The sequence below is a fragment of the Berghia stephanieae genome, chromosome 5 (genome assembly GCF_034508935.2).
Source record: "Berghia stephanieae isolate SIO BIC M18660-M18661 chromosome 5, UCSD_Bste_1.3, whole genome shotgun sequence".
NCBI classification, from domain to species: Eukaryota; Metazoa; Mollusca; class Gastropoda; order Nudibranchia; family Aeolidiidae; genus Berghia; species Berghia stephanieae.
Window position 1 is genome coordinate 80,203,494 of NC_088364.1, and position 20,349 is coordinate 80,223,842.

General features: G+C 34.0%; 1 protein-coding gene across 6 annotated transcripts in view; it reads left to right on the forward strand.

Moving 5' to 3' along the window:
* Positions 1 to 11,900, forward strand: part of LOC144973680 (centrosomal protein of 112 kDa-like) — a 108,889-nt gene extending 96,989 nt beyond the window's left edge. For all 6 annotated transcript variants that reach the window (XM_078916456.1, XM_078916459.1, XM_078916455.1 and 3 more), the window contains 7 exons: positions 446 to 532; positions 1,592 to 1,654; positions 2,427 to 2,479; positions 3,651 to 3,747; positions 5,048 to 5,137; positions 5,775 to 5,840; positions 8,369 to 11,900. In XM_078916456.1, coding sequence (XP_078772582.1) covers positions 446 to 532; positions 1,592 to 1,654; positions 2,427 to 2,479; positions 3,651 to 3,747; positions 5,048 to 5,137; positions 5,775 to 5,840; positions 8,369 to 8,521 — 609 coding nt within the window. In that variant the 3' untranslated portion in view covers positions 8,522 to 11,900. The remainder of the gene's footprint in view (positions 1 to 445; positions 533 to 1,591; positions 1,655 to 2,426; positions 2,480 to 3,650; positions 3,748 to 5,047; positions 5,138 to 5,774; positions 5,841 to 8,368) is intronic.
* Positions 11,901 to 20,349: the final 8,449 nt, after the last annotated feature.

Sequence of the window (20,349 nt, forward strand, 5' to 3'; positions counted from 1 at the left end):
TCGAATGATTTACTAGCACATACAATGTAAGCCATCAGTTACAGTGAAATCTTGTTAAGATCTTTTTTTAACAATTCCCCTATCTAAGAGTGTACCAGGGTTATTAAGTCATATAAAATCAAGCTTTTTTGGGGTTTTAAAAAAAAATAATTATATATATATTTATTTATTTATTTATTTACTTATTTATTTATTTATTTATTTATTTATTTATTTATTTATTTATTTATTTATTTATTTATTATTTAATTATTTATTAATTATTTTGTTTTTCTTATTTAATTATTTACTCAGTATTTTTTTTAAGGTCAATATCCCTATACCTGTTTATTGTCGTATTTAAAAGATGGAGATAAATCTAAATTGGCAAAGTGACGACAAACATTCATGAGGTTAAAAAAAAAAAAAATTTAAATCTTTTCTGACGAAATTATTGATTCTCCAGCTGGCAAAGCAAAGAACAGAGATGGAACAACATCGCCTTGAACTCCAGAAATCTCACAGTGGTGAAATGGAAGCCGTCTTAGAAAAGGTAGGTGTCTTGTGACATTGTTTCAGATACTCATTGTTGTCATCCTCATATCATCATCATCATCATTGTCATCATCGACATCATCATCATCATCATCATCGACATCATCATTATCATTATCATTAACGTCATCACCACCATCTACGTCTCCTTGTTGTGAGATGGAAATTAAGCTGATTTTATTTTTAATAATAATTTTTTAATGTATGTTGTGTTGGAGACCAGTAAAAAATATGAGAGAGTGAAAAAAAAAAGAAGAAGAAGAAGAAGAAGAAGAAGAAGAAGAAGAAGAAGAAGAAGAAGAAGAAGAAGAAGAAGAAGAAGAAGAAGAAAAAGAAGAAGAAGAAAAAGAAGAAAGAGAGATAGAGACACACACACACAGAGAGAGAGAGAGAGAGAGAGAGAGAGAGAGAGAGAGAGAGAGAGAGAGAGAGAGAGAGAGAGAGAGAGAGAGAGAGAGGTTAATTTAATCTATTTTTCTTTTCGGGAACCGTACGCATTCTAATTATTTTTTTTCCTTTGCCATCTGTAAATGCTTTGAGGTAAAAGTGAGACCAATAGAGGCCTTCACATTTCTGGGTGGTCAGGAGATAACTTGCTGTGTCTTCTATCCCCCTTTATCCATTTTCTGAGTTGCTTTCTGTCTTTGTCTTGAAATGGGATTACTTGGTTTTGCCCTGGCCCTTCCCAGAATCCTTGACTGAGGGAGAAGCAGTTAAATGTATAGTGTTATTTTTGGGAGTGATATTTTTTCCTTTTGAACATCTCTCTGTTATTTACTTATTGTTATATTTTTGTTTTGAAAATATCTTGTAAACATTTGAGTGTGTTCCTCGTCATGGGATCCTGTGCTGGTGTCTGGATGAGACTTTTTGGTGATCTCAAACTAAGTACATTGATGGCTACCTCTTGTAATCTACATCTGTTCCCTATTTGAACCAATTCCCTTTGTATGACTTTTTCTCGGATGCTTTAATAGTAATTCTTAAACACAAACAAACAAACAAACAGGCTTTCAACTTTAATAAATTTCCTCTTTTTTTTTTTTTTTTATAACAGACAAACGAGAGACTGAAATCCATAGAAAAAGAATATGCAGACAGAGGCAGCAAATCTGCTGAGGTGAGTTTTCTTTCGTTTTTTTTTTTTCTTTTTCCTTTTTTCGTCTGGTATTTGATTGCAATGTTACAAAGATTGAATTTAACGTAACAGACAGTCTAATGAAATCAATTTCTTTCAAGTTTCTCCTCATATTAACTGACTGAGTCATACTGTTGATGTGGATAAAAAATGAACAAATGAAATAGATAAGTAAATAAATAAATTTATGCCGCATTTTTATTTCAAAAGTTTATTGTGCATTTATAAAGATTATAACATTGTTCAATAAATTAATAAATTGAGCTTTTATATAGCGTAATATCCACTAAACATGCTCAAAGCGCTTTTGAGGGAGTCCCTTGCCAACAGCAACACTTAACATGTAGGACGGGACACGATGCCTGTTAGGCAATATTACAATTTTTTTCGGACAGAGACAATGCTGTTAACGGCCAGGTACTCATTTTACACATGAGTACGGTGAGAGAATATGAGTAAAGAGCCTTTTCCAAGGACTCAACTATGCGCCGAGTGAGGCTCGAACCCAGGACCTTTCGATCTGAAAGCGAGTGCCACACCACTAGATCACATAGCCGCAGAATACCAGCAGGTAAGTAAAATTGTACGCAAAATTTGTCATTTGTGTGAACTTCAGCTGAAGTCAGGATTAATTCAGACAAAATTATAAAAAGCATTTGTTTTGAATACAAATATTTTTTAAAAACTGATAAAGTTTCAAAAGAAACTTTTGACAATGCTTTAATTTGCATTTTTTTTTTTTAATCTTCTACAGTCAATTGCTGAACTACAAAATGTGGTATTGCAGTTAAGGGGAGACATAAAGAAGTAAGCTTTATTTTTTTCACTTATTCGAATTTGTAAATAAATCACTCCATGTTTTGTCATGTCACGGAGGGCAAATATTTGGGGTTTTTTTATCATTGATGGATTGAGGAATATTCTATGTTCATTTGAGAGTTTTTGCATCGCAACAAGGAGACAATACGTATGTCTTATGAACAGTCAGTCTGTTTTTCATTGATGGAACTTAATTGAAGAAATCAATTATAAGGATATATTATATTCTCAGAGACTGCTTGTAGCTGGGCTGCTGCGTCAAAAACAAATATTTCTTGGGGTTTTTCACCTTTATAAGATTATACAGTTTTTCTCACAGATTGCACTATTGTTTTTTGGGGAGTATTTTGTTCTATAATAGTCAAATCTTAACATTTTAAAGCAAAAAGTTGTTACTATTCTGTTTCTCATAAGGTTTCGTGGAATTCATAATCTTTTGTGAAATATATATTTTAACAGTTATTGTTTGATAGGTTTATGTGGTTTGTTTTTATTGCTTCATATATATTTTTTTCAAGTTTTCCTTAAGCTTCTAAACTTTTTCACCCACACAAATTTGTTGTGAGAATTAGTTATTTCCAAAATTACTTAACAGCAGGTAGTGAGATGGCTAAAGGGGTACATTTTCAAATTGTACACTAATTCTCCATATCTCACTTTTTTTACAAGAAATAAATAACAAGTCACTAGCAATGGAAACTTCAATTTAATTCATGACGATATGTTGTGGGCGTTTTGGGTTTCCCCGTTGTCAACAAAACAGGTTGGCTGAAACACGAAAGACGAATGAGAGATTTTTGACAATCAGTCTTTACACTTTTTCTTGTGTTGATGTTGGCTTACGGTGTTTTGTTTTAACATTTTATTGTGTGTCAGTGTCAGCCAATGAAAAGGTTCGAATTTTGTATTTGGAGGAAAAAAGTAGTCCTTCAGAGCCATATTCATGTCGTTCATGAAGCTGGAGTTTATCCTGGTCAGAAAATAATCTTGTTTTCATCTGGGACCGATCCCAGTCTGTTCAAGTGTGAATTGAGTTCTCTGCCAACTGAGCCCTTCAGAACCCTCTAATCTTGTATTTTGTTTCAATTTATTTCAGAAATGTATAATTATGAACCATGTCTGTAAACCAAATGAGAATTAAATCAATAAATATTTTCAGATCAAGAGAAAATAGTGATGAGAAACTTGCTGAATTAAAGAACCAGTATGAGGAAGAAAAGCAGAATTTACGCAAGCACTACTCACACAATTTAGCTGTAAGTAAATTTGAATTATTGATAGTTTTTGTCATTCAGATATTTCCCTTGCAAACTTCACATTTGCCACTTTGTATATCGTTGATGCATCTGGCTTGCTGACCATATCATGTCAAAGTATCTTTGTATATCGTTGATGCATCTGGCTTGCTGACCATATCATGTCAAGGTATCTTTGTATATCGTTGATGCATCTGGCTTGCTAACCATATCATGTCAAAGTATCTTTGTATATCGTTGATGCATCTGGCTTGCTAACCATATCATGTCAAAGTATCTTTGTATATCGTTGATGCATCTGGCTTGCTAACCATATCATGTCAAAGTATCTTTGTATATCGTTGATGCATCTGGCTTGCTGACCATATCATGTCAAAGTATCTTTGTATATCGTTGATGCATCTGGCTTGCTGACCATATCATGTCAAAGTATCTTTGTATATCGTTGATGCATCTGGCTTGCTGACCATATCATGTCAAAGTATCTTTGTATATCGTTGATGCATCTGGCTTGCTGACCATATCATGTCAAGGTATCTTTGTATATCGTTGATGCATCTGGCTTGCTGACCATATCATGTCAAAGTATCTTTGTATATCGTTGATGCATCTGGCTTGCTGACCATATCATGTCAAAGTATCTTTGTATATCGTTGATGCATCTGGCTTGCTGACCATATCATGTCAAAGTATCTTTGTCTATAGTTGATGCATCTGGCTTGCTAACCATATCATATCAAAGTAAACCAGACATTAAACCCTTGGAATCATCTCTTGATACATATTTTACATAGCATTTTTGACATATTTAAAATTCGTTGGTCCTTTGATGTTAAACAGGGTTATCATTGTCAAAATATTTTGAAAAAAATGCTAAGATAAAAAACAGTAATTCTAAATTTAAACGTATGCTCCAATTTAATTGACCAAGGCAGATGATATAGAAGACATTTTGAGTTTCCCTTTCATCACCAAAGTGGACGATTTGGTTGGAGATGAAATGATTTAACATGCTAGAAAATATGTATGCGTCATTGATGATGAAGTGCTAAATAGTGTTCTGGGGTTTACTTTGATAGATTTCACTTCCTGTTTGTTTGTTTATTTGAAGTTGTGTTTGGTTCTTTTTCTTCTGTTTATTTGTTTGTTTGTTGTATTATTTGGTTTTTGCTTTTGTTTTTGTTTTTTGTTTTCTTTTCATTGTTTTGTTTGTTTGTTGTTTTTTTGGGTTTTTTTTTTGGTTGTTTTATTAGTATATTTTTCTGACACAAAAATTAATTTATGTCACATGTTCATCCAGACAATACAAAAAGAAGTCGAGGCAAATCGTAACAGAGCCAGGAACCTGGAAAGGCAGTTACAGACAGAGGAATCCGACCATGAAGAGAAGGTGAGAATTAGATTTAATTGCAAATAGATTTACCCTACCTTACGATTTTAAAGAGAAGGGAGAGAAAAATTTAAAATGATAATGACTTTTTGTATTCATTACATTATTTTCACAGAAATAAGGGATTTTATATTTTCATATTCATGAATAGTGTTCGTTTTGTTAGGAAAAGAATTGGTTAAAAAGCCTAACATTCACAAGTGAAAAAAAATGCAGTACTGACGTTTTAACTTTATTTATAGGAGATGAGAATATCAAGAATTGAACTATTTAGTAAATTTCAAGTTTTCTAAGTTGCAGAGAAAATATGAATAATAATAATAATTAATAATAATAATAATGATAATAATAATAATAATAATAATAATAATAATAATAATAATAATAATGATGATGATGATGATGATGATGTACATTTATATAGAGCCAACATCTCGTGTAATATGAGCTCTGCGCGATTTGCAATAATAGATGATATATTATATATATATATATATATATATATATATATATATATATATATATATATATATATATATATATATAATCATTAGACAATTACTTTAGCTATTAGATTTAGACAGATACATATAACAATTATGACATGGGGATTTTATGTTTTTTTCTTCATCCACAGATCACCCATTTGCAGCTACAAAATGAGGAGAGAATAAGAGGTCTTATGTCGTCAGATCTTAAACAAGTAAGTAGTCATGACTATTTTACAAGGCATAGGAGTATATGTAACTTTTCTTGTAGTCCTTCACAACCTTAACCCTCTCCTTACCACCCATAGGAAAATCGTCACATTCGTTACGATGAAACCGACAATTTTCTCATTCTGATTTCTCTTGTACATCACAAAATTTAAAGAGATGCTTTGATTACAGCTATAAATACTAAACACTGTGTTGTAGAGCTCATTTTGCTGAACAAGATTCTGTATAGAATGTACTTGTGTTACTTTTTTGTTTGAGTAAGAAAAGTCTATTTTGTGCTGGGTGGGTGTGAATTTTCAGGGTAAATTCTAAAATTAGCTGGTAAGGAGAGTTAAGGCTCACAAAGCCGTAGTTTATCCCGGTTTCTATAGCTTGAATTGGACATAGGATAGGATGCTAATCTATCGCAAAGTACCTTCTGCCAAATCTAACAGACCCATCTACCGAATCACTGCTGGGTGGACAGGGGGATCAGAAAAAAAAATCTCTACTACACCCAAGATAGATCAAGTTCCCTTTGCATGTAAAGTGAGGGCTCTATCAACTGTTTTTGGAGACCCCCCCCCCCCCCCCCACATAGTGTATAAAATATCCTTTGATTTCAAAATGGAATCAAAATCATATGTATCTATTTAAACCATTTGTAGTTCAGGAACTCGCATTCATTCTCTTAGAAGAAAGCATTCATTAAATTCAATTTTCATCAGTTAAACTCAGTTGATCTCCATTTTTTTAGTCAGATTTACATCAAGGAAACACCAGATGGAAATGATGGGTTACAAATGGGTCTAACCAGTTAACTGCCGTACTCAGGGAAAACCCCATATTTAAAAATTTGGCCAGAAAACATGTCCTTCAAATATCGAATGATTTAAATGTCTATCATCTTGACAAAACCTCTCAAACCTGAGACTTTGTCGTGTCCCAGGTTTGAGAGTTTTTTGTCTTTCCAGAGTACGGCAGTAAACTCATTTAAGGAAATGCCAATCATGTCTTGCGGTGTGCAACCACAATTTATCCGATCTCTCACAGGAGAGAATAATAGGAACTTAGTCCAAAGAAGTTTTGGAATTTTGTTTGTTTGTTTATTTGGGGTTTCTATTTGCTTGTCAAAGGAATTCAGTTAATAGAAAAATCCTCTAGCATTTTCTGTATTTTACTTGCTTACAGATTGTTTTGAAATTTACAACTAATCCATTGAAGCATTTAAATATTGAATTTTGTCCTCAGTGGAATCAAAAACTTTTGGCGTCTTTGTTTAATTACGTTCATTAGTAGTATCGTTCGGCTACACTTCTATGTTCAAGGTATCAATCCAGGTTCTGAAGTCATCATCACATTTGTTGATGGTTTCAAATCCCCCTTCAAGTTTTGTCTCTGGGCAATCTAGTACGAGGTGGTTTGCATCTTGTGGTGCTTGGTTGCACTTTGGGCATGTTGGTGATTCTTGGAGCCCCCATTTGTGCATGTTGGCAGCTGTTCTTGTATGTTTTGACCGTAGTCTATTTGCAGCTACCCAGTATTTTCTTGGTTGATCCTGTAGACCTGGGAGACTTTTACAGGGATCTTCAATTAGTTCCCCTCCTGTTGGTTTATTCCTTTTCCATTCCTCGCTCCAGGCTTCTTGCGTGTTGTAGTTTTCTTTCTTTGATAGGTAGAAAGATGAACGAGATTTTAGTCTTGATGTTGGGGGCGTAGTTTTGTATATGGTTTGCAGAGGAGTTCCACTGTTACGTTCATTAAGTTTAATATAATAAAATCAGACTTAGAAGAGATTTATAGAATATTTTAAGAAATGTTAAAATCATCATTTTAGATAATTTGTCTTACTGGTTTCTCTTGAAAAAGTCAGCTGCGGACACAGTGCAAAGAGAGCAATACAGTCAATCAAGTTTCTTGGTAAATCAGAAAAAAGTGGGGTGAAGGGGGGAGCATAAGATGCAAAAGCAGGACTTAAACTCTGGTTCTCTGGGTTACAGTGCAATCTCTAGTTCACTCTGCCTTCACGCCCTCCGACTTTTAAAACATGGTTGAATCTTAGTCACTCTGTTCCAATATCGACTCATCTTTATGAACAGCATTTTACACATTTTTAATTTCCATTTTGATGTAATGTTTGTATTTCAAAAAAAATTCAACACGTCTAGGGTAAGGACATGCAATAATGTAGATATTGCTTGCTTTTTGGATAATGTATTAAATATGGGGGCCAAAGTGGCCGAGTGGTTAAGACATTGCACTGTGACCCGGTTGACCCGGGTTCGAGCCCCGCTTCAGGCACTTTCGTTTTTTTCCTTGAGCAAGATTATTAATCCCCAATTTGCTCACTTGGACAACATGGATGATTCCTGTTGACATCAGACATCTTGTTTGATGAGTTATCTATATTCCTTCGTGGAATGCCTAGGCGACGATATCTTATGATGTCGTGGTGCAAAAGGCTTAATCTTTTTAAAATAGTCTTTAAAGAGTTCATTCTTAATATTTTACTTCTTTTTTTTTTATATTCCAGGAACTGGAAAGTACAATTTCCTCATTGAAAGCCCAGGTATCCTCACTGCAACAAAGATCCCTAATGCTGCAAGAGGAATTGGATGCCAAGAACCGTAACTCTCTTGGTCCTTTCGGATCAAGAACGAGTTCACCAATTAGAACCTCAGTATAGCATATTAAATGTTTTAAAACTCAACAGAGAATTTACTACTCAGGTCATCTTTATGTAGTTTTATTTAGGGCATAAGTATAAAGGGCATTTTATCTCCACTTATGTTGTTAAACAGGATTCTGACGATTCATCTTTTGAAAACATAAACTTTTCCATGATTTAACATCTTTCTTAAAAGTAAAATGTGTTTTTAAAATGAATATAGACCATCCTGTTTGATATAAATGTTTTAGAGTAGGATTAAATGCTATCAATGTAGAAGAATCAAACCCATTTTAAAGTTTGCCTGAAACAAATGTCTTTCATTTTATATTTCGCTTATGTAAAGGCATTGGTTAAGGCAAAGGTTGTTTGTTTTTAACTAATCAGTAAAGGTGAAAGATGGGAAAATGTGTATGCTTGATGGAATACGATTCAATAGTCTGATGTCACACTGCCCGGCAACGGCGGCCATCCTGGTTCTAAACAAAGAAAATCATTACCTTTTATTTTTCATGCTGGCTAGAACTTTTCATATGCCTTGTGATCAGAATGTGTAAAAGTCAAAACATGATCAAATTTATGTGTTTTTTTCCTCTGGATACGCTTATATGCTCGCAGGAGAAATATTTCATACGGGCGTCCGCCATTGTTCCGATAGTTTAGAGCCAGTGTTACTAAGTTACCATCCGTCATTAGGAAGGAAGTGACGTTACGACTGTATTCAGGTAGTTAAACAAAAGATGGGTCAAGGAACTCTTGCCATTTTGTGCAGCTCTGTGGTCTTGTGGTATGACACTCGCTTTCAAATCGGAAGGTCCTGGGATCGAGCCTCGCTCGTTGCATAATTTCGTTCTTGGAAAAGGCTCTTTACTCACATTCTCTCACCATACTCAAGTGTTAACAGCGTTGTCTTTGTCTGAAAAAATGATAATATCACCTAACAGGCATCATGTCCAGTCCTACATGTTAATTGTTGCTGTTTGTAAAGCGCTTTCAGCATGTTTAGTGGATATTTTTCTATATAAAAGCTCATAAAAAAATTACAAATATGGTAAGGTAAAAATATGTCTTGTGGACGTACCGAAACAAATAAAGTAAATGATATATACATATTAATACCTGAAGAACTAAGAAATACTGCAGTGCCCTCTGTACTAAAGTCACAACAAGATCTTAACAGCCTCAAAACTCTGGCCCAGGACCGTGATCAATGGAAACATTTAACAACATGGATGGAGAAAGCAGCTATACTTATCGACCATGACTGAATCTGACAATTCTCAGCAAGCGCCATTCGGACTGTGAAGCTTTTTACTACTACTACTACTACTACTACTACTACTACTACTACTACTACTACTACTACTACTACTACTACTACTACTACTACTACTATTACTACAACTACTACTACTACTACTACTACTACTACTACTACTACTACTACTACTGCTACTGCTACTACTACTACTACTACTACTACTACTACTGCTACTACTACTACTACTACTACTACTACTACTACTATATACATATTATACTGATGGGTCAAAGTTTACTACTACTACTATATACATATTATACTGATGGGTCAAAGTTTATTGGTTCCTGTTGGAAGCAGCTGCTTACTGAAGTTTAATTTAAGGTTTTCTTTTGCCAAGATTGAATCTAGCTGTGTGTTGGAAATGAAAGGTAATATAACTTTGTATTCCCGGTCGTGTGCTGCCTTATATAAAATAAACAAAAACTGCCAAATACATTTATTTTAAATAACGATGGAATGAGTTTTAATGTTGTGTAAAGTCAACTTGTGAAAGCAATTAATATGATTTTGAAATAAATGGCTTGTTATGAATGGTATCATTGCTTCATTATGAAAAAGGTTTGTAATTGTACGCGTTATATTTGGTTTTCATTCTGTAACATTTGCAAGGGAAAGCTTAGCACATAATATATAAAATCTGTTACAGTATAGATGTTTATCTTTTGCTTGTAAAGAAATACATTTGACATATATGGACATACAAATATCTCAAATTTTATCATCTTTGAATAAACCTCATTATATAGTGTTGCCTTAATAGTATATCATAATGGATTAATTTGCAAAATAAACTTTATGACTTGTCTTCCAAAGTTAACTTCAATGCATACTATGTTCAAATCCCAGTGTATACCTATAACAATGATGGTACCACAATGCAATATAAAACAAACAAATGTCACATTCCATTCATCAACAATCAAGCATCATCATTTGTCTATTATAGATAGACGTGTCAACTAATTTCTTATGAAAATGAATCATCGTGATTTTAGCACTGTTTTTTATTCATTAAAAAACTTTAAACTTCTATTAAATATCCCATTTTAACATTTGTATTGTAATGAAATGAGATTCAATATATCAAGGCCAAGGGTATCCGATTTTTACCGTACAAGGGCCATATGCCAAAAAATTAATAAATAAATAAATATCACATGATAAACCTCAACCCCTTCACTACCCTTGAGACCTACAGAGGCGTTCCACAATTCCGTAATTCTACAGGAATAGTCATGTGATGTGATCTATGCACACGTGACCAGTGTTATGGCTTTTTTTTTTCTTTCTTTTTTTTTTACTTTTCTCAAAATCACCCCTTTCACACTTACATGATCTGAGTCGGACAACCTCAATATATTTTTCTGGAAAGTGCCACTTATAATTATTTATTTGGTAATGAATAAATAAATAAATAAAATGATAAATCAATCTTGAGATGTACAAATTTCCTATCGAGCAAGACTTACAACAACAAAAAAATAACTGAAAAAAAAATTATTATGAAACAGTACTAGGCAAAGCAAGAAAGAAAGAAAAATACAAGGAAAAAGCCATCCTATTTACACTCAATTTTTTTAGATCTTTATCTCACACTAGTTTCTGCTCCCTAAAATTTTCCACTTTGACTTACAAATCCAACAGACTTTTGTTGTAAAGTTTGCCTCGTTGAATTATCATTGTAGTCTGGTATAATATATCAAAATAAAAGACCAAAACGTGTTTTTCTTAAGTTATTTTGTAAATATATATACCAATTTATTTGTTACCTTTACAATTCTTGTCAACAAAATGAGAGCAGTAAATTTGACTTGATTTAACAGATGATGATGATAGTATGATAACACGGAATGGATCTGTGTTCGAATCGAAATGGGTCAAGATTTAGCAGGTGAATTTGTTAGTTTTTTCTTAACCTCTCCCGAGAATATTGGTAACATTTGACGTAATCTTTCGTCATACATTATTGGAATTACATTTGTATTTAGAAATCCTTTTTTAAAAATACTTGTGATATTTTTTATTGTCATAGGTTTGGAAGTATTGTAATAAACAATTATTTATATCCATAAACCTTTAATTTTCTTGTGTTCATATTTATTAAAAGACTTTTATCATTTTTTAAAAAGATTACAAATTTTATTTCAATAAAAACATTTTAGCTATTTTTTTTTTAACAGCAACCTCCTTTTAAAGTCTTGTCTCCAATAATGACAAAATGGGACCGAACCATTTGCCATTAAACTCTTGGGTCAAAAAGGAGAAATCCCTTAGTCTTCACTAGGATTCGAACTTGAACCAACCAATACACAGGTAAATGATTTGCCACTGGATTATCGGGCGCACCTCAGTTTATCATTTATTTATTATTGCCGAGTCATACTGTCCTTCATGCAGACTTCATGCGCACCGCAGAGGATCGTGATTCGTGGAGACAGCTGACCGGCAACGTGCTCAAGAGTACAAGCCATTATGGATGATGATGATGATGATGATACTGATCGTACAATGACAAAACAACTTTTTCCATTAAGGTCCGAGAACTTGATATTTTTTATAAGTCTCAGATTCAATAGTTTTTAATCAACTGGAGTTCATTTTAAATCCATTGATATCTAGACGTCTGTATGAAATATAAGCTTTCTGGTCAAAATGAGAAAGGCGTTTTGTTAGATATTTTATATTTCTGTCTTCATGAGAATATAATATCAGGACTGACTTTATTTCATAACACAATTTCTCTGATTGCTTACGTTGCCACTAAACCAAAGATTTACTTTACTTGGCGCAAAGACTCTGTTGTCTTCAAAGACAGACGGATGCCAACATTGTTCAATATTCGCCTCTTGCTATAGTCCGGTACTCATTTATACCTGAGTTCAGTGGGGTAATGTGTGTGTAAATTGTTTTACGAACGGACTACCGTCAACCATCCGGCCACTGACCACGCTTAACATTGCTTGACTTTTATGACAAGGCGAGACATTGTACCCCTGCTACCAAGTAGCATAATCAAGCACAATATAATCAAAAAGAAAAATATTAAATTTCTCTGGCATTTCTAAATGTATGACACTTTGGTAAAACATCCTGAATGGCATGATGGATGGATCGCATCGATAAATGACTAGAAAAATATCAACTCAGAATACAATAAATAAAAATTCCCTTTATTCATCCCATAGGGGAAATTTGTCTCTAGGGTCTATTCCAAGGGAAGACTGGAATAACCCAGGCGTCAGCCGCAGTGCAGCGCCGCAAATTGAGCTAGTGCGAGGTGACTTGCTCAAGGCCACATAGCGCAGCGGCGGAGGATCGAACTAGGTACCTTTCGGGTACGAAGCAAAGACCGTACCGCTGAACCACGCTGCTCCCAATTTATTTATTTTTACTTTTCTTTATTTATTTATTTAAATGGTCAGAATGGATTGGGAAGGCACACACAAGTTCTTGACGTTTTACAACTTGGTCGTCCGGCATCTTCCTCTGTGATTATTTTCACTCATCAGTAGAATATCGGGTGTGAATGACATCCTGGCATTGGGCAGTGATGGATTTTGGATTTACTTTTTACAAAAAGTGAGCCTAACAGACGAATTGTTCTGTATGGAATTGAATGTTCCTCCTCGTGGCCTGCTAAGGGAATAGATCTATTATCATTGTGATGCACACTGACAATTGTCAGATATTGAAACGTGCTATTTAAATATTTATCCTTTATATATGCACACAAACACACACACACACACACACACACATACACACACACACACACATATATATATATATATATATATATATATATATATATATATATATATATATATATATATATATATATATATATATAGAATGCAAATTGTCACTCACATTTTTTGTGGCCGAGACGATTCGTTTCTGTGTCTCTTTATATATATATATATATATATATATATATATATATATATATATATATATATATATATATATATATATATATATATGAGTGTTGGTGGGTACTTGTAGTTACGAGAGTGCTCGATAATTTGGGTTAGAGCATAATATAAAAGTAAATAAATTCACTCACGTATTTTTAAGCCGAAACGATCGTTTCCATGTCCTTCATTTCATCTTTCATCCGAAACCAACGAATGAAAAGTTTACGCTATGAAATGAAAGACATGGAAACGATCGTTTCTGCTTAAAAATGCGTGAGTGAATTTATATATATATATATATATATATATATATATATATATATATATATATATATATATATATATATATATATATATGCAGGTCTGATAACCCAAATTATTTTGGGCTAATGTTGAAATGTAAATATTGTTAGACCAACACAAAATATTGTCTATTGCAAAATTGTTACACCAAGCCCATATTTACGTTTGTTATCAGACCTCAAGTATGTTCACGAAACACTAAGTACATAGATTTCTAATTGAGACATTTATTTTCTGTCCGAAATAACGAAATCATAATGTCATCTGGGCTGTGTTGGTATAAAGAGATGTCCAATGGGCTTCAACAGTCAAGACGTCACTTCCCTCCTAATGACGCATAATAACTTAGTAACTGGTTCTAAACTATCGGGATAATGGCGGACGCCCTTATGACATACTTCTTAGACGAACATAAAAGTAAATCCAGAGGAGAAAAACTTTATATAAATCTGATCATGTTTTGACTTTTATACATTCTGATCACATAACATGTGAAAAAGTTCTAGCCGCAAGAAGAATAAAAAGTACCGATTTTCTTTGTTTAGAACCAAGCTGCTGGTTGCTGGGCGGACGTGACATCAGACTATTGAATCCAATTAACACTAACAATCATTATTTTAGAACTATGAGAGATGTGAAAGGAGATAATAGATAGAATGCGCTTGGCCAAGGAGTTCACAACATTGCCATCCGGAAGTATAACGGACCAACACACAAACTCTGTGTAACCATGAACTTTTATAGTCTGGTTAATACAGTTTAGTGAGAACAACTCACAAACGCGGATGGCAAAAACAATAACAAAGGCCTGAGTGACGTCATCTGCATATTATCTATAGGTGACCCAGAGTGCACCTCTTCTCCAACTATTGGCATCGTAGCTCAAATGTCGAAATATCCTCATTTCATTCACATTTTTATCCGTCTGCTCGTTGCCAGTGAGTTTCCAAAACCAAGGAATGAAACGTTGACGCTGTTTAAAAAAATATAAATTGGTGTTTAGGTTGTCAGTTTTATCAAGAAGGGAAAAAATTATATTCTTTTCCAATCACTCAAGACTACAATAAAAAATGCATGTTTTGCTTTTCTGCTCACGTTGATATTTAGAAATGACGTAATCAAAATGTTAATTGACTGTCTTATTGCTTTGGTCCGTTGTTTTCTTACTTGGGTTCCCGATGAAATTGTTAACATAAAAGGTTTTCATTCCACAAAACCAGCAATTTAAAGATTAACCAAAGTCCTACTTAAGTTGAGGGTTGTAACAAAGTAATCATTACTGGCGATATATATATATATATATATATATATATATATATATATATATATATATATATATATATATGGTTATATTTTGTAAACATGTATATCACTTTATGCTCAGGGAGCTCGCGGCAACCCGTTCAAAGATTGTATACCTATTCTAGGTACAGAGAATAGGCCAATGTACAATGTGAATATTAATTAATGTTTTGCCACCATGATTAAATCTCTTTTCAAATTGGGATTCCAATGTCTTATTATTTAGTTTTGTCCATAAAAACCACAAATGTAAAAAGCATGCGTGATAAAACTATCAATAGTTATAGCAACAGATTAGTATTTAGAACGTCTCACTAGTTCAGTCATTATTATCTTTCCAGTGTCATTGTATATCTTTCTACAATTGGAAATCTATCCGTTTTTATCCAGCCTGCAAAGGGTTAACTACAAAAACAAACCATGTATCATGCATGATGCACTTAATCCTTTTTTGCAAACATTATAGGTTCGAGCCCCGCTTCAGGCACTTTCGTTTTTTTCCTTGAGCAAGATTATTAACCGCAAATTTGCTCACTTGGACAACATGGGTGATTCCTGTTGACATCAGACTTCTTGTTTGATGAGCTATCTATATTCCTTCGTGGAATGCCTCGGCGACGATATCTTATGATGTCGTGGCGCAAAAGGCATAATTAAAAAAAAAAATTATAGGGGTTCTCTGAAGAATAGTCGGGTCCACCGTACCTGGTTGACAAAGAGCGAGTTGCTTATTCCATCAACGGACACGCATTGGCTTCCCATTTGGGCAAGTGTCATGCATAGCTTGCCCAAAAAATTGCACGGACTTCCCGAAGTAGCGTACCACCAGGCCGCCCCTGAAATCGCAGCATGATTGTCTCCGGAGTGTTCGTATCGATCCCAGGTTGAGAATTCCATTTTCTTCGCAGGACTCATGCAATCGTGTTGGGTTAACACATTCGAAAGAGCCCCAAATTTTTCAAGCTCAACTCTCTTGAAATCAAGTTTATAGAACTTGTCAGCATCGTCGATCTTAGCATCAACCATTACCTGCAGTATTGTGGAAGTCTGTGTGGTTTGTTTATTTGATTTACTGTTCCAAAATGTAACACTTACAACGAGTTCATCAAGCCCGGCTTTGCCTAGCAAGTAGAGTGGGCGTAACCCTATGAAAAAATTGGGTACAACATGCTGCCCTTCCTCAAAAAATCCATTTTCATATTCTTCCCATGTGCGGTTGAAACCAATCCTCCCTATGTTACCGGATATATAGGTAGCGATGTGCTCCAGATTACGTAAACAAACAACTTTCCATTCTTGTGTAGAATGGGGAATATCTAAAAACACAACACGAATACCAAGGGGGTATCCCCAGTCATAAAGTTCTCTGCAGCTCTTTGCTCGTCTTTCACAAAAATTGCTTATCCATCCATGGTAGCAAGTACACGTTCCGAGGCCCGGGTTCCAGTCACCACCGTTTAGACAAGGAGTTCCTGTACGTTTATAATATATGAAATCAAGGTCTTCCTGTACGCATCCGCTCAAACCCAAGCAGTTGAAATGCTGGTAACAGGAAGTATGATTTAGACTATATCCGGTTGCGAGATGGTCTTTGGTACATCGCGCAGCACATTCCAGTTTGCTTCTTGTAATTCCTACAAAGTTCATACAGCCTCTTACTATCCTTTCTTGGGAATCACAAAGAGTTTGCTTCGAATATTGTCTTTCGTGAAGTGCCGAATCCACGGATAATAAATAATGTAGGACAAAAATATCAAAGATTATAAATCTTATCGAAGCTTTCATCATTTCATACAATTTCGTAACCAAAATATAAAATTGAATTTCAAGCTGTACTTATTATATGTTATAACATGAGTGACAATAAAAGCCTCCAATGAGAATAATGGATAATTGATTATGTCTTTGAAACTCCAGATGCACAAATTTCTTAATTTATATTATCTTGACCAGAAACAGATTTTTTCTGTATCTAGTCTATTCCAACACGATATCAGATTGGCGGGAAGGATCACAAATCTGGGGTTTAAGACAGAAAAGCAGAAAATCTCCACCTTATCAGGCACCAGGCTGTGTTTTTAAAAAAATTAAATTGGCAAACATGCAGAATTATAATTAATCGGCATGTGTTATCTTCCTATTTCATAAATTGGAGTATTTAAATAAACTTAGATAAGAAAACACTGATTTTTAAATATTTTTTTTTGTTGATAATGTTAATATCTAAGAAATGTAATTGAACAAAGTGGGTGAGATCTATTTATTCCAATCTTGTTTGGGGTTTTTAAAAATATTGATATGACATTTCGTTTCGTATAAAAAATCAATCCGGACATCAACTATACTGAAGGCAAGGGAGATGAGTCTGGACTTGTGAGATAGAGTGCATTTCCCTGTTTGCAGAAAAAAAGAAATGATAACACATTAATAGAATTATCAAATCATTGACGGAAAGGGATTAAACTTGGGTCATTTAATGCTTAAAGCTAGGCCTTGTATTACATACTTTTGGTAAGTTAGATAATAGCTAACAAATAATAATGTTATAATTATTATATTCACCTGCTCAAAAATATGACTTCTATACCAACAGAAGTCGTCTTTTAAAAGCATTAATCAAATAAAAAGCGACACTGCATTATGATTGATGCCTGTTTTATCACGTTTGTTTTCCTATAATGCCCTAAATATTATATTACTCAACCAAATCAGAACCAATCACTGTAAACAAGATATAATATATAAAAAAAAAATATTGAGCTTTTATATAGCTATTATCCACTAAACGTGCTCAAAGCGCTTTACAAATGGTCCCTGGCCAACAGCAACATTTAACATGTAGGACGGTACATGATGCCTGTTAGACCATCTTACAATTTTTTTCAGACAAAGACAACGCTGTTAACTGCCAGGTACTCACTTTACACATGAGTACGGTGAAAGAATGTGAGTAAAGAGCCTTCTCCAAGGACTCAACTAAACGCTGAGCGCGAGGCTCGAACCCAGGACCTTCCGATCCGAAAGCGAGAGTCAGACCACTAGACCACATTGACGCACATAGACGCATATATTATGTGAGGTTATTGGAGGAGTATGATAATACCCTAAGGTCGGAAGCGACAATGAGAATTTGTTGGAGACTTCATAAGCAGGAGTCCAAGAATCTCATACATAGTACCATGGACTCAGCATAGATTGAAAGGAGCGAATTTGGTTTGATGTGGAACTAGCTACGTTCGGCTATGTGGTCTTGTGGTAAGACATTCGCTTTCGGAATGGAAGGTCTTGGGTTCGAGCCTCGCGCTCGGAGCATAGTTGAGTCCTTGGAAAAGGCCCTTTACTCACATTCTCTCCCCGTACTCGGGGTGTAAAATGAGTACCTGGCCTTTAACAGCGTTGTCTTTGTCTGAAAAAAATTGTAATATCGCCTAACAGGCGTCATGTCCAGTACTATATGTTAAGTGTTGCTGTCGGCCAGGGACCCCTTGTATTGGGCTTTGAGCACGTTTAGTGGATATTGCGCTATATAAAAACTCAAATTTTTAATTTAGCTATAACCTATTTTTCAGAGTTTAACAACTGACAAATTTTTGCCAATATCTTTTTAACCTCATACAAACTAAATATTACCATTGAGGTCATGTTTATTTCTCTTCTATAATGTTTTTTGGTTGTTTGCTTGTTTGTTTTTTTTTTGTTGTTGTTGTTGTTGTTGTTTTTGTTTTTTTGTTTTTTGGAGGGGGGGGGGTTGTTGTTTATTTATTTCAATTATTTTTGTTTATATTGTTTGTATGGTTTTTTGTTTTGTTTTGGTTTTCTGGGGGGTTATTTTGTTAGTAATACCGAACGTCAACGTTTCATTTTTCTATTAAAAATCAAGAAAAGTAGGACTGCCTCTTAATCTTTTTTTTTCTATGATGATATTATAGTAAATGTGGGTTTTCGCCATAACTAAATGGAGTAGACTATCCGTGATCCCGCGCCTTCAAAACGGTATTGTCTCGGTCAGATTGTAATGCTAAAAATTGAATGTATCTATTCATTAAAAAAGGGTTGGGGATCAATATTGTTCCGTACTACCAATGTTAATTTTTTTTATATATAATCGGGCACAGAACTACTGGAAAATCTAAAAAAATGAATATAAAACTATTTTTACAGACTGGTATACAAGTAATTTGCAAACTTTTTTTTAGGCCCCGAAACGTTCCGTGTTTGGTATTTTGTTATTTTTTTTCCTTTTATTTTTTGTTTTGTCTTGAAGCTGTTATATTCATCTTTGTTTTTTATTACTTTTTACAGTCCACAGCTTCTAGCAGCCTAGTATCACTTTTCCACAATACATGATATTAGTATAATAGAAAACAGAAGACTGCCTGTTCGTAATATCCCTTATTTCACCTCGAACATTACAGGTTCTCCACTCATGGTAAAAAGATACGTCTCGAGTTATGTTTGTGAAGACAATTAATGAAATTTTTTAAAAAGTAACAAAGATTTAAAATTTTACATTATATGTCATTTTAACTCTCTCCTTACCAGCTATTTTCAGAATTTTACCGAAACTTCATACTCACCCAACACAAAAATAGATTTTTAGACAGAATAGTAACAAGTATATTATTCTATATTTTGTTCAGAAAAATAAGCTCTGCAACAGTGTCCAGTTTTTATAGCTATAACTACAATAAAATGAAATCAGAACAAGAAAATATATTGGTTAGATCGTAACGAATGCGACGATTTTCCTATTGGTGGTAAGAAGAGGGTTATGTATTTATTTGACCTCAAAATGGTATTTTGTAAGGCTGAACCAAATAAATAAATAACGTTGAACTTTTATAAGGTAAAAGGTGGCTTTCAGACATTTGTAATATTTTTTTAAAATGAGCTTTTATATAGCGCAATATCCGCTAAATGTGCTCAAAGCGCTTTACAAGAGGTCCCAGGCCAACAGCAACTCGTAACATGTAGAACGGGACATAACGCCTGTCAGGCGA